Source organism: Scyliorhinus canicula, chromosome 13, assembly GCF_902713615.1.
Source record: "Scyliorhinus canicula chromosome 13, sScyCan1.1, whole genome shotgun sequence".
In the NCBI taxonomy this organism is placed as follows: domain Eukaryota; kingdom Metazoa; phylum Chordata; class Chondrichthyes; order Carcharhiniformes; family Scyliorhinidae; genus Scyliorhinus; species Scyliorhinus canicula.
Window position 1 is genome coordinate 50353436 of NC_052158.1, and position 14099 is coordinate 50367534.

The 14099-nt window shown below is 45.6% G+C and overlaps 1 protein-coding gene across 1 annotated transcript in view; it reads right to left on the reverse strand.

Moving 5' to 3' along the window:
- Window positions 1–7583, reverse strand: part of LOC119975600 (zinc finger protein 271-like) — a 51015-nt gene extending 43432 nt beyond the window's left edge. The window contains exons 1-3 of the mRNA XM_038815386.1: window positions 7334–7583; window positions 6401–6536; window positions 2911–4353 (exon numbers count right to left, since the gene is read on the reverse strand). Of these exons, the coding sequence (XP_038671314.1) occupies window positions 2911–4011 (1101 nt within the window). The 5' untranslated portion in view covers window positions 4012–4353; window positions 6401–6536; window positions 7334–7583. The remainder of the gene's footprint in view (window positions 1–2910; window positions 4354–6400; window positions 6537–7333) is intronic.
- Window positions 7584–14099: the final 6516 nt, after the last annotated feature.

The following is a 14099-nucleotide window of genomic DNA, read 5'->3' on the forward strand; positions in this document are numbered from 1 at the left end:
GGCATTGGTACTAATTAATGTTCTGACCCGTATCTGTAAAAGCAGAGAGGTCAAAAAGGCAAAGAATGGAATGAATGGGAACCGTTACTTTATTGCAGAGATAACATAATTAAGCTCGTTTGACCAGTTGGAACAATTAAACATTGAAATGTAAAAGGAAGGGCCTTGGAATGAGATAAGCCAGATGGCCATGGGATACAAAAACCTTTGTATTAATATTGATAGTGACTTGTGCTAATGATTATGTCAAAAATAACCTCCCGACCTCGAAGAATAATTCCATATATGTACATGTTCTGGATCCTTGCCAAATCATAGGTGTATCTAGGAATTTAAAGGGACCTCCCCTAAGCTGTAAGATGTATAAAGATACCGTCCTTATTCTGGGATTTTGGCACTTCTCGAAGGTGGTTACCCGACTGCTTAGAGATTTGTCCCGGCCGTAAATAAACGAATATTCGTTACTGACGTGTTCGAGTGTTTTACTTCTGGACTGACGATCAGATACGTGAAAGCGCAATTCACAAAACCACACCGGTGGAGGCAGCTGCTGATTTCTCTGCACAATTGCCTCTGTGAAACATGGAAATCCATATCCGGCCCATTCCTGATCCCACAAAAATGGGAAGTGCTGTTATCGGGGGTATAGGGCTCACTCATTGTAGTCACGATGGAGAGGTTCTCTGTCATGGCACAAATCCAGGCATAAAAATATCCCTCAGGAAGGGAGGATAATGGGGTCGAGGAGGCAGTCTTGGTGGGAGGGATCCTAATACCTACTGTGTCTCCGCTGTCCCTGTCTCATGATCTTTCTTGTGTCCGGTGTATTCAGCAGATGTGCCTACATTAGGCTGCAGCTGGCAAGAACGTGCAGGCTCTACACCCTAAGACAGAATCTACCTAATTTCATTCAAAGTTTCATTTCTTCTTCTCAGAAGCTGTCAATTAACTAATTCTTCTGCTGAAGAATCTCATGATGATGCTGAAAAATTTCATTGTCACTTTGCAGATTCTGGCTAATGTGCATCTTAAATTCAGTCAAATTTTCATCTTCAGTCAAAATGAATCATGATCTAGCTGTGCTGTCTTAGAACATAGAACAGGCCCTTCGGCCTGATGTTGTGCCAAGCTTTGTCCGAAACCAAGATCAAGCTATCCCTGTCATTCTGGTGTGCTCCATGTGCCTATCCAATAACCGCTTGAAAGTTCCTAAAGTGTCCGACTCCACTATCACAGCAGGCAGTCCATTCCACACCCTAACCACTCTTGAGTAAAGAACCTACCTCAATGCCACTGCATTTTCGAAGAACCATAATATGAACTAAAGGACAGGAGTAATAGAACCAGGCTTGTGACACATTTTTGAGTATTGGAGACTACTTTCCGCCTGCACTCAGGGGAATTTCTGATTAGACATCAATATTATGTCAGAGTCATCTCCAAGACAAATGCATTTTCAAAACCTCAAAAAATTGGTAAAAAAAGCTTTTTATCTTTATTTTCAATTCAAACTATGATTTAAAGTTTCAAAAATTAATACATATTTTTAATATTCCGGTTTGCACTCTTGTATATCACGGGTAAACTTGTGCATAAGCAGTTGCTTCAAAACAGATTGATTTCTTCTTTTGGAGATCTTTAGCGATCAGGTTGTTAGCCTTCTTGAAATTATTAGACTGATGGTGGGAGAGGTAAGGGTAAACACTGCTGAGACAGACAGTGCATTAAAAGTACAGCTCTCCTGTGTGAGCACTGGAGGGTAAACAACACAGACAACTGTGTAAAGGAAGCAGATGTACCGCAGTATGAATGTGCTGGTGTCTGTGGTCTGATGACCATGACAATGATTTGTTTCCTCCGGGTGCTCCGGTTTCCTCCCGCAGTCCAAAGACGTGCAGGTTAGGTGGATTGGCCATGATAAATTGCCCTTAGTGTTGCGTGGAGTTACTGGGCTTGGGTAGGATGTTGTTTCTAAGAGCCAATGCAGACTCGATGGGACGAATGGCCTCCTTCTGCACTGTAAATTCTGTGACGTGAATGCTTTCTCACCAGCTTGTGCACAGGGCTGATTAGTCCGAAAATGATTTGTTACATACCAGACATGTGAATGGTTTGTCTTCTGTGTGAATGTGTTGCTGTGCGTGGAGGTAAGGTGACTACAGGAATAATTTGTCACATACTGTTCATGTGGATGGTTTAGCTCCTGTATAAATGTGATCCTGTTTGCAGAAGGAATGATTTGTCACATGTCTGTCATGTGAGTGTCCCTTTAAGAAATGTTTTTGTCTTATCACGTGGCTCCAGTGATATAATTGTGTGGGTGGAGCTGGGCTGTGACTCTGGGAGTTGATTTTACTTTCGCTTTGAGTTTGAACTGGTTTTGTTCTGCACAGATTGAAAGAAGGTTTTTTTTCTCTATCTGCATTTTAAAAGCTGTTTCCAGACTGCTTGATAACTTCAAAAGAAATAACTTTTCTGGAAGGAATTCAAACCTGCTGTTTTGGAAAGGAAACAAGAAGTACCCAAACCAAGTTTTAAAGATAGTAAGAGTGCCTGCCGTGTGTTGGGCCACACCTTTCAAAAGGGGGTACTAGTTTATGGGATCTAGTTATTAAATTGAAACTGTTAAAGGGGGAAATTTGTTAAGGGTGATATAGAGATTACTGTAGTTGTGTGGGGTATTTATGTTTGTAGTTGATAAAAATGCTTACTGTGTGTGTTTATAAAAATGTTAACTAAATTCGTAGAATAAAGCTTGTTTTTGATTAAAAGTGCTTCAGACCCCTGTTGAATAGCATCTGAAAGGTAGGCCCTTGTGCTCATCGTAACCAAAAGCGATAAACAGTTGCAGGTCAGGTGCACTCCATGATATACTTTGGACTTTTCTAAACCCTGGCCCATAACATATCATGCATGTGAATATGTCGGTGTACAAGAAGTCAATGAGTCAGAGGGAACTTTGTTGCATACCTTGCATGCAAATAGTTTCTCTCCTGTGTGAACGCGTTGGTGTCTGTGAAGGTTCGATAACTGCGAGAATGATCTGTCACACACCTTGCATGTGAATGGTTTCTCCTCTGTGTGAATATGTTGGTGTTTAAGAAGGGACGATGACAATGAGAATGATTTGTTACACACCTCACACTTGAAGGGTTTCTCTCCTATGTGATTCCTCTGATGTGATAAAAGATGGGACGATTGGTTGAAAGCTTTCTTACAAAAATCACATTTGAAGGGTTTCTCCCCTGTGTGAAGACGTTGGTGCTGACGGAGGTTCGATGACCTCAAGAATGATTTGTCACACACTTTGCATGTGAAGGGCTTCTCCCCTGTGTGAATCCTCTGGTGTGATAGAAGGTTGTAATTTTGGTTGAAAGTCATCTGACAAACATCACACTTGAAGGGTTTCTCCCCGGTGTGAAGACGTTTGTGTTCAATGAGACTTGATAACTGCGAGAATGATTTGTCACACACCTCGCACGTGAAGGGTTTCTCACCTGTGTGAACACGTTGGTGTTTACGAAGGGTCGATAACAACGAGAACGCATTGTCGCACACCTCACAGGTAAAGGGTTTCTCACCGGTGTGAATCCTCTGGTGTGATAGAAGATGGGAATTTCGATTGAAAGTCATCTCACAAACATTACACCTGAAGGATTTCTCTTGCTCCCCTGTGTGAATAAGTTGGTGTTCGCTGAGGCTTGATGACCGTGTGAATGATTTGTCACACACCTCACACGTGAAGGGTTTCTCACCTGTGTGAACGTGCTGGTGTTGACGGAGGGTCGCTGATGCAGAGAAGGACTTGTCACACACCTCACAGTTAAAGATTTTTTTCCCTGCGTGAGTGTTTTGGTGCTTAAGGAGGGTTGAAAATCCACAGAATATTTTGTTGCACATCCTGCATCTGAAGGTTTTTTCGTCTGTGTGAATCATCTGGTGCCTCAGGAGCTTCGTAGAGGTCACAAAACCTTTATCACAAATATCACAACTGAATCGTTTCCCTTCCATGTGGCCGCCTTTGTGCTAACAGTAGATGTAACAAATAGACCTTAGAAGATCTTAAGAACCTGTGGAGTCCCTGACACACACCTCACACTTCAACAGCCTCTCACTTGGAGGAGTGAGTCAGTGGTTCATGAGGCTTGATGAATGATTAAAACTCTCATCACACTTGAAGCCCATTAGCACTTCTTCCCAACCTCAGCCTGACCGATTGCCCAAAGCTGAATCTTCTGAAATATTGGTTCTGACAAAAGACGCCACACCACTGACAGTTTTAGATCTGATGATATGTCAAAGCTCCCCAGACCCGACACTATCCAGATATTGATTTAACTTCCCAACATGTTCCTGTGAAAATGAGAGATAGAAATGGCAAGATTAGGGAACCATGGATGACGGGTGGAATTGTAAGACTAGCTAAGATGAAAAAGGAAGCGTACATAAGATCGAGGCGACTCAAAACTGATGACGCTTTCGAGGAATATCGGGAAAGTAGGACAAATCTCAAACGCGCAATAAAGAGGGCTAAAAGGGGTCATGAAATATCTTTGGCTAACACGGTTAAGGAAAATCCCAAAGCCTTTTATTCGTATATAAGGAGCAAGAGGGTAACTAGAGAAAGGATTGGCCCACTCAAAGACAAAAGAGGGAATTTATGCGTGGAGTCAGAGGAAATGAGTGAGCTTCTTAATGAGTACTTTGCGTCGGTATTCTCCAAGGAGAGGGACATGATGGATGTTGAGGCTAGGGATGGATGTTTATATACTCTAGGTCATGTCGGCATAAGGAATGGTGAGGTTTTGGGTATTCTAAAAGGCATTAAGGTGGACAAGTCCCCAGGACCGGATGGGATCTATCCCAGGTTACTGAGGGAAGCGAGGGACGAAATAGCTGGGGCCTTAACAGATATCTTTGCAGCATCCTTGAGCACGGGTGAGGTCCCAGAGGACTGGAGAATTGCTAATGTTGTCCTTTTGTTTAAGAAGGGTAGCAGGGATAATCAAGGGAATTATAGACCTGTGAGCTTGACGTCAGTGGTAGGCAAACTGTTGGAGGAGATACTGAGTGATAGGATCTATTCACATTTGGAAGAAAATAAACTTATCAGTGATAGGCAGCATGGTTTTGTGTAGGGAAGGTCATGTCTTACAAACCTAATAGAATTCTTTGAGGAAGTGACAAAGTTAATTGATGAGGGAAGGGCTGCAGATGTCATATACATGGACTTCAGTAAAGCATTTGATAAAGTTTCCCATGGCAGGTTGATGGAAAAAGTGAAGTTGTATGTGGTTCAGAATGCACTAGCCAGATGGATAAAGAACTGGCTGAGCAACAGGAGACGAGAGTAGTGGTGGAAGGGAGTGTCTCAAAATGGAGAAAGGTGACTAGTGGTGTTCCACAGGGATCCGTGCTCGGACCACTGTTGTTTGTGATATACATAAATGATCTGGACGAAGGTATGTGGTCTGATGAGCAAGTTTACAGATGATACCAAGATTGGTGGAGTTGCAGATAGCGAGGCGGACTGTCAAAGAATACAGCAAAATATAGATAGATTGGCGAGTTGGGCAGAGAAATGGCAGATGGAGTTCAATCCAGGCAAATGCGAGGTGATGCATTTTGGAAGATCTAACTCAAGAGCAGACTATGTGGTCAATGGAAGAGTCCTGGGGAAAATTGATGTACAGAGAGATCTGGGAGTTCAGGTCCATTGTACCCTGAAGGTGGCAACGCAGGTCGATAGAGTGGTCAAGAAGGCATACAGCATGCTTGCCTTCATCGGACGGCATATTGAGTACAAGAGTCGGCAGGTCATGTTACAGTTGTATCGGACTTTGGTTAGGCCACATTTGGAATACTGCGTGCAGTTCTGGTCGCCACATTACCAGAAGGATGTGGATGCTATAGAGAGGGTGCAGAGGAGGTTCACCAGGATGTTGCCTGGTATTGAGGGTGCTAGCTATGAAGAAAGGTTGAGTAGATTAGGATTGTTTTCATTGGAAAGACGGAGGTTGAGGGGGAGATCTGATTGAGGTCTACACGATTATGAGAGGTATGGACAGAGGTGGATAGCAACAAGATTTTTCCAAGAGTGGGGGTGTCAATTACAAGGGGTCACGATTTGAAGGTGAGAGGGGAAAAGTCTAAGGGAGATGTGCGTGGAAAGTTTTTTACGCAGAGGGTGGTGGGTGCCTGGAATGCTTTGCCAGCTGAGGTGGTAGAGGCGGGCACGATAGCATCATTTAAGATGCATCTGGACAGATATATGAACGGGTGGGGGACAGAGAGAAGTAGACCTTGGAACAGGTTTAGATAAAGGACCTGGATTGGCGCAGGCTGGGAGGGCCGAAGGGCCTGTTCCTGTGCTGTAATTTTCTTTGTTCTTTGTTCTGACCTTCTTGCGTTGAGTAAGGCTGTGAAGAGACTGGATGTTTTCCCACAGTTGAGCAGTTGTTCCCTGGGTGATGGTCAGGATCTATCTGTGGAGTCTATTCTCTTTGTATTCTCTGATGCCGTGCAGTGCAATCATTCTGTAAAACAAGAAATGGAAACATTATTTAATCCAACTCCCTCCTCTTTTGCTGAAAAGGCTGACTCCTCAGCTCGAGGCTGTTCCACAGTGAGTGCCAGTCTGCTCTTCCAGTCGGGGGGGGGGGGGGGGGGGGGGGGGGGGGAGAGGAATCAGGCACAATTCCTTTTTTTTTCTTCATTTGACTATCACACACCCTCTGTTCCAGCAGGGTCACTGGATAGTGACCCGGTGGACTCTGTCTACTTTCTTTCCTCAAGCCGGTCCCCATTATCTCAGGCACCATGCGGACAATGGAAAAGACAGGTGGGAAGAGTGTAAAAAGGACTATCAATTCACCATGATGAGCTTGTGGTGTTCTGATAAAGACCTATTTTACCCTTTCAGTGTGCGTTTAATAGAAAACGCTCAGGAGAAATGTTAATTTAATGGAGATCTTGAAATTTCTCCCCTTGTTTTCCCGCATTATTTGAAGAAAACACACTGACCAGGAAGTGCTGGCAGCTAAGGAAAATATTCCTGCAGTGTAACTGATTGAAGGGTTCTGGTTTATCGTGGGAAATTAGATAAACTGCACTCACTGAGATTGCACATCCCAAATTCAGCTCTCACACACAAACTGCACTCACTCAGACTGCACATCCCAAATTCAGCTCTCACACACAACACTGGGCAAAACTATCAAATCCAAAGCCCAGGCTTCTGTGAAAGGCAGCGGCCTTCAGATAAAATCTTTCAAGACATTAAAAGGCATTTCAGTAAATGTGTCTGTGCCCCTCCCAAATAATTCCCCCTCACCTTCTCATATTCAGTAATGACCCATCAACAAAACTCAGCCTGTAAATCAGAAGGGAAATGTTTCCAATAAACACCCTGAATATCCAACACACAGCCAATCAAACAGCTCAGCACAAAGCACCGAGTAAACAGGTCTGTGAGCTGGATCTTCTCACACAGCATAAGGGGCATTTCCACAGCTGATTGCCCGCAGGATAATCAGACTGCCTGAACATCAGTGTGGATATTGTGCAATGTAATGATTGTAAGTTCTGCTCCTTCACTCACCATCTCCTGACTTGGTTTTGAGTCCCTACAGGAAGTGAAGCAGCTGTGGTAGAGGAAGAGGAGAGAATGGGCAGAGTGGGTGGGCTCTCTGATTGACGTCTCTCACAGACAATCCAAATATTTCTGCAGTAACAGGAGTTTCCAGAAGTTTGGGAAACTGACCGGGGAAACGGAGGCGACTTTGAGCAGCAGCTCAGGTGGGGATTTAAACTTGTAATTGTCCCATCTGAATAAAACCTCACTTACTGCAGCTGCTGTCTCAGTTACCCGATAAATGTTTGACAGAGATTTCTCGTGTGGGAATAGCATTCTTCATCCTCGGAGACATTCAAACCTATAGAATCAGTGTGGGATGTGTGGGCTCGGATGTGTTTGACAGTAGAACAGAGGTGGAAGACCCACAGCATCCAAGGCAGTGATGACGTGTAGTGGTGGGATCAGCACATGGACAGGAGAGGTCCAGAGAGGAGAGGTTTACCCAATGTTCGGGAATTGTCTCTATTCGGAGGAGAGTGACTTGGTGACTCAGAGAGTCTCCTGGGCTTCATTATATGACTAGATGCCCAAGGGTTTGATATCTTGCAGCCCTTGCCTTGTTCAGGAATCGCCTGCTGTGAGGTTCAGCTTCCTTCAGCTCCAATTTCTGAGACTCAGTCAGCCCTTCTGGTTAATTTCTGGGATGTCCTCTCTCCCGGGATATCCCAGTGGTCAGGCGCCTGTCCCGGGATGTCGGTTCATTCACATCACATGGGATGTCCCAGTCCATTCAACTTTCCTGGGATGTCCTGTTTCAGGCACCTCCCTCTGGATGCCCTGATCCTTTCAGATGCCCCGGTTCATCTTCCTCCTGGAATGTCCCAGTTCAGTGACCTCTCCTGGGATGTCCCGGTTCAGCGACCTCTCCTGCCCGGTTCAAGGACCTCTCCTTTGATGTCCCGGTTCAGGGACCTCTCCTTGGATGTCCCGGTTCAGGGACCTCTCCTGGGATGTCCCGGTTCAGGCACCCTTCCTGGGAAGGCCTGGTCCAGGCACCCTTCCTAGGATGTCCCGGTCCAGTCGCTTCTCCCAAACTTCCCCATGGTCCATTCATCTCTCCTTGGATGTCCTGGTGATTTTACTCTACTGGGATGTCCTAGTTCATTCTCCTGTCCCTGGATGACTCATCACCAGGCAGTTGGTGCCTGAACGCCCCAAAACCCTGAGTGTAATTTGAAGAGACACCTCAAACTGGCAGAAAGTCACCAGAAAGTCGCCGCTCTAATTATTCCCATCTGGGGCCATGGTAATTTCTGCGGTTGGTACCAGCTTCCTGAGCGATGTTTGAAAAACCAGTGTTAAAGATCCCGAAAGTTCAATTTACATTTTACATCTAAAATTCCTGATAATTTCAGCCGGATTGCATTGACAAAATTAACACAAACTGTTGTAAACTCTCAATCACAAGCTGTGCATTTGTGGTTGTTGCATACTTGTCAAGGGGTTTCACTAAAGCAAACTTAAAAAATTGTGTATGACCAATTGAAGCAGTTTTATTTAAGGATTATACATTGTTATCTGTTTGGCTTCCAGATCTGTACAATGTTTAAACATGACTGTGGCGGCATGGTGACACAGTGGTTAGCACTATTGCCTCAAAGCTCCAAGGACCTGGGTTCAATGCCAGCCTCAGGTGACTGTCTGTGTGAAGTTTGCACTTTCTCTCCCTGTCCGCATGGTTTACCTCCGGGTTTCCTCCCACAGTCCAAAGACGTGTAGGTTTGGTGGATTGGCCATGCTAAATTACCCCTTTGTGTCCAAACGATCAGGTGGGGTCACTGGGTTGCGGGGATAGGGTGGAGGTGTGGACTTAAGTAGGGTCCTCTTCCCTGGTGCAGACTTGATAGGCCGACTGCCTCCTTCTGCACAGAAGGAGGGATTCTATGATTCTATTGCAGGATAATTTCTTCACTCATTTTACAACTTGTTTGTGTTTCAATAATGTTGGGTGGGGTTTGTAGAGGGAGCCCAGAGTCCGAGGAACTACTTGTGTGGCCTGACAATAGCTTTAACCCGTGTTCATGGAATAATCCATCTGGAGTTGGCTTGAACCCACAACTTTGTTCTCCGAGTCAGAGGGTTGTGAATTCAAGTTCCATTCCAGGACCTAAGCACAAGAACATTCTGGCTGACACTCCAGTTCCACTGAGGGGTGGAATAGAGAGATAATGAGAGGAGAGGCCATGGGAAATTTGAACAAAAGCTTAAAAATCTAATTAGAACAATCAAAATCACAGAATAATGCTGTTCAGTAGAGGCCCTTCCGCTCATCAAATCTGCACAGCATGAAAAACACCTGACCTGCCTACCGAATCCCATTTGCCAGCACTTGGCCCAGAGCCTCGAATGTTATGACGTGCTCATCCAGGTACTTTTTAAAAGATGTGAGGCAGCCCGCCTCTATCACCATCCCAGGTGATACATTTCAAACCATCACCATCCCCTGGGTAAAAAGGCTTTTCCTCAAATTCCCGCTCAACCTCCTGCCCCTCACCTTGAACTTGTGTCCGCTTGTAACTAACCCTTGAACTAAGGGGAACAGCTGCTCCCTATCCACTCTGTCCATGCCCCTCATAATCTTGTATACCTCAATCAGCTTTTCAGTTTTCTCTGCTCCAGCTAAATTAACCCAAGCCTATCCAACTTCTCTTCATAACTTAAATGTTCCATCCCAGTTCAATATCCTGGTGACTCTCCTCTGCACCCCTCCAGTGTAATCACATCCTTCCGCCACATAATGTGGCGACCAGAACTGCACGCAATGCTCCAGTTGTGGCTTAACCAGTGTTTATAACACATCCCCCCACCCTTCTCGGTAAGCTGCTACTGCCGACATTCTAAATCTCTCCAAGAAAGTCGACGAACAACTGCCACCTGCGGGAGAACCCGAACATTGATCCTCTTAAGACGAACATTATTTTCTCGAGGCTGAGGAACCCAGCCATGTCATTGACCAAGCCTCTACACTCGGGGGTTTCGAGTCCCTCCACATTAAAAGGATCCGTCTCCAGGCTACCAGGGAGGCAAAGGCCAGATAGTCGGCCTCTTTCACTCCCTGAACTCCCGGATCTTCTGAACTTCAAAGATCGCCACCTCTGAAGTCGGCACCACCTAGCACCTTGGACATTGCCTTGGCAAACCCCTGCCAGAACCCTCCAAGCTTCGGGCATGCCCAAAACATATGGACATGGTTTGCTGGGTGTAGAAGCCAGGTATTTCTAATACACCTAATATAGGTAAAAGATAGCTGTTTAAGCGTAAATATTAAGCCCCAGTTTTAAAATTAAGGATAAAAAAAACACATATATTCTGCAAATTCATTGACATAGTTTTAAAGTAACACAGAAGTCTGATAAGACAAACACTTTTCATTACGTTTCTCCAAGGACAAGGGCTGAATCCATGGCAACGAGGTGGCAGGAGTGAGGGTTCTACTGTTCTCACGCCATTCGAGATTAGGGTGAATCACACTCCATAACTTATAGAAGCTGAAACATTTTAGACTATGTTGCCTTGTTTTTAATAAATGGACAGTTAGAACATCGAATCAAATATATATTTGATTCCAACATTCTCAAAACAACAATTTTATAAAATCAGCATAATTTACTTTACTAGATTGAAATAGACAGTTTCAATTATATTTTTCAAGTCATTGTCCAGCATGGCATGACAAGATAGCATGAGGTCTCCATTGTTGCATGTGGTCAGGTCAGCATAAAACCAGTTTTTGCTGGCTTTGATAAAGCACAATATCGCATTATTTAATGTGCTCAAGTATGCAGATAGGCAACAATTAGAAGTAATGTTACATATTGAAGATGCACAGCTTACCATCAAATCAAATGTGTTTGAGTCTAACCCAAACCAATTAGGATTATATTGGGGTGTGATCAAATGATTTAAGACAGATATGAAACAGTATAACAGAAGAAGACTTTGCCGCCATTTTAGAGGGAAGAGAGAGAGAGAGAGGGAGAGAGAGAGAGACTAGTTTTTAGAGGAGATAGGATAGTTTTTAGGTTAGGTTGGGGTAGGTAGCTTCAGTTAGTCTTTGGTAGGTTAGAAGATTCTATACTATTCACTGTCTCTCTGTATTCATATTTCATTTTCAGACTTTGACTTCAGACTTTCACTTTTAAAAGTTATGTTTCGAGCTGTTTACATAAGAAGATAATTCCTGTGTCTCTTTGAAAGCTTCAAATTGTCTACGAATTGCCTTTTAAATGATTTTCAAGTTGTAATCAATAGAAGACAAATAAAACAATTCTTATTTGCACCTGACAAGTTTTAACTTGAATTTCTACTGAGTTCCAGTAATCGCAAGTGCAGCTGGTAACCTTGAATTGAATTGATGGTTTCAAAATCCCTCAACTGATACAGTCGAAATCCTACACTGGGCTTCCTGCACACCTCGCACATCTGTTTTCTACTGCGAAAAACTTGCTCATCCTTGCTGCCGTCATGTGTGCCCGGTGGGCCACCTTAACCTGGATTAGACTGAGCCTAGCACATGATGAGGAGGAATTGACCCTACTTAGGACTTCCGCCCACAGACCCGGCTCTAACTCTCCTCCTAACTCCTCCTCCCATTTGCCCTTAAGCTCCTCCCCCGAGGTTCCCTACGCTTCCAGCAGTTCGTTGTAGATGTCCGACACCTTCCTTTCCCCATCCAGGTGCTGGAAACTACTCTACCCTGTACCCCCTGTGGCGGCAGAAGAGGGAAGGCACCACCTGTTTCCTCAGGAAGGCCCGCACTTGCAAATATCTAAAGCTGTTCCCTGGCGGCAGTTTAAATTTGTCCTCCAGCGCCTGCAGGCTGGGAAAGCTCCCATCTACAAACAGGTCACCCATCCTTTTGATACCTGCCCTCTGCCAGCTCTGGAACCCGCCATCCATCCTACCCAGTAGAAACCTGTGGTTGTTACATATCGGGGTCCAGACTGACGCGCCTTCCACCCTCTTGTGTCTCCTCCACTGCCCCCAGATCTTCAGCGCCGCCACCACCACTGGGCTTGTGGAGTAACGGGCCAGCGAGAACGTGGGAGGTGCCGTTACCAGCGCTCCAAAATTGGTGCCTTTACATGACGCCGCCTCCAACCGCTCCCATGCCGACCCCTCTCCCAATACCCACTTCCTAATCATGGCAATATTGGCCACCCAGTAGTAGTTGCAAAAGTTCGGCAACACCAGCCAACCCTTCCCCCGATTGCGTTCCAGAAGAACTCGCTTCACTCGCAGGGTCTTATTCGCCCACACAAATCCCGAGGTGATCTTATTCACCCTCTTGAAAAAGGCCTTGGGGATAAAGATGGGAAGGCACTGAAATACAAATAGAAATCTGGGGAGGATCGTCATTTTCACGGTCTGTACACCCCCCGCCAGTGACAGCGGGAGCATGTCCTATCTTTTACAGTCCCCTTCCATTTGTTCCACCAGCTGGGTCAAATTAAGTTTATGCAACGAATGCCACTTCCAAGCCACCTGTATTCCCAGGTAGCAAAAGCTCTTCTCTACCCTCCTCAGCGGCAGCTCACTCAGTCTCTTCTCCTCCCTTTAGCCTGGATCACAAACAACTCGCTCTTCATCACGTTCAGTTTGTACCCCGAAAAACCGCCAAATTCCCTCAAGATCCGCATGACCTCCCCATCCCTTCCAGTGGGTCCGAAATGTTCAGGAGGAGATCATCCACATAGAGCAAGACCCGGTGCTCCACCACCAGCCCCCCCCCCCCCTCCCCCCCCCACCCCTCCGCCTCCCAGACCCCTCCCCCTTACCGGACCAGCCTCTGCCAGTTCCTTGAAGCTCTCGATGCCATGGCCAGCGGCTCAATGGCTAGAGCAAATAATAGCGGGGAGAGGGGGCACCCTTGCCTCGTACCCCGGTGCAATTTAAAATAAGCTGGTTCGTACACAAGCTTGCTACAGGCTCCTGGTACAGCAATCACACCCATCGAATAAAGTCCTCACTTAACCCAAACCTACCCAGCGCCTCCCACAGGTACTTCCACTCCACCCGATTGAAAGCTTTCTCTGCATCCATTGCTGCCACAACCTCTGCTTCCCTTCCCTCTGAGGGCATCATAACAATATTTAAAAGCTTCCGCACATTGGCATTAAGTTGCCCGCCCTTAATAAATCCAGTCTGGTCTTCCTCTATCACCCCGGGACACAATCTTCGATCCTTGTGGCCAATATCCCAGACCGCCGCTGCCGATACCTCTCCTGTGTCGTTTGTTTCCAGGTAGTTCTGGATATTCTTATTTACCTGCCCGCAAACCACCTTATCCGCTAGCAACCCCACATCTAGTGTCCACAGTGGACGCTGCCCTCTCTCCTCCCTAAGCCACAATCCACCCAGTGCGGGGAATGGTCCGAGACCGTAATCGCCGAGTATTCCATCCCCGCCACCTTCGGGATCAATGTCCTGCCCAGAACAAAAAAGTCAATACGGGAATAAACTT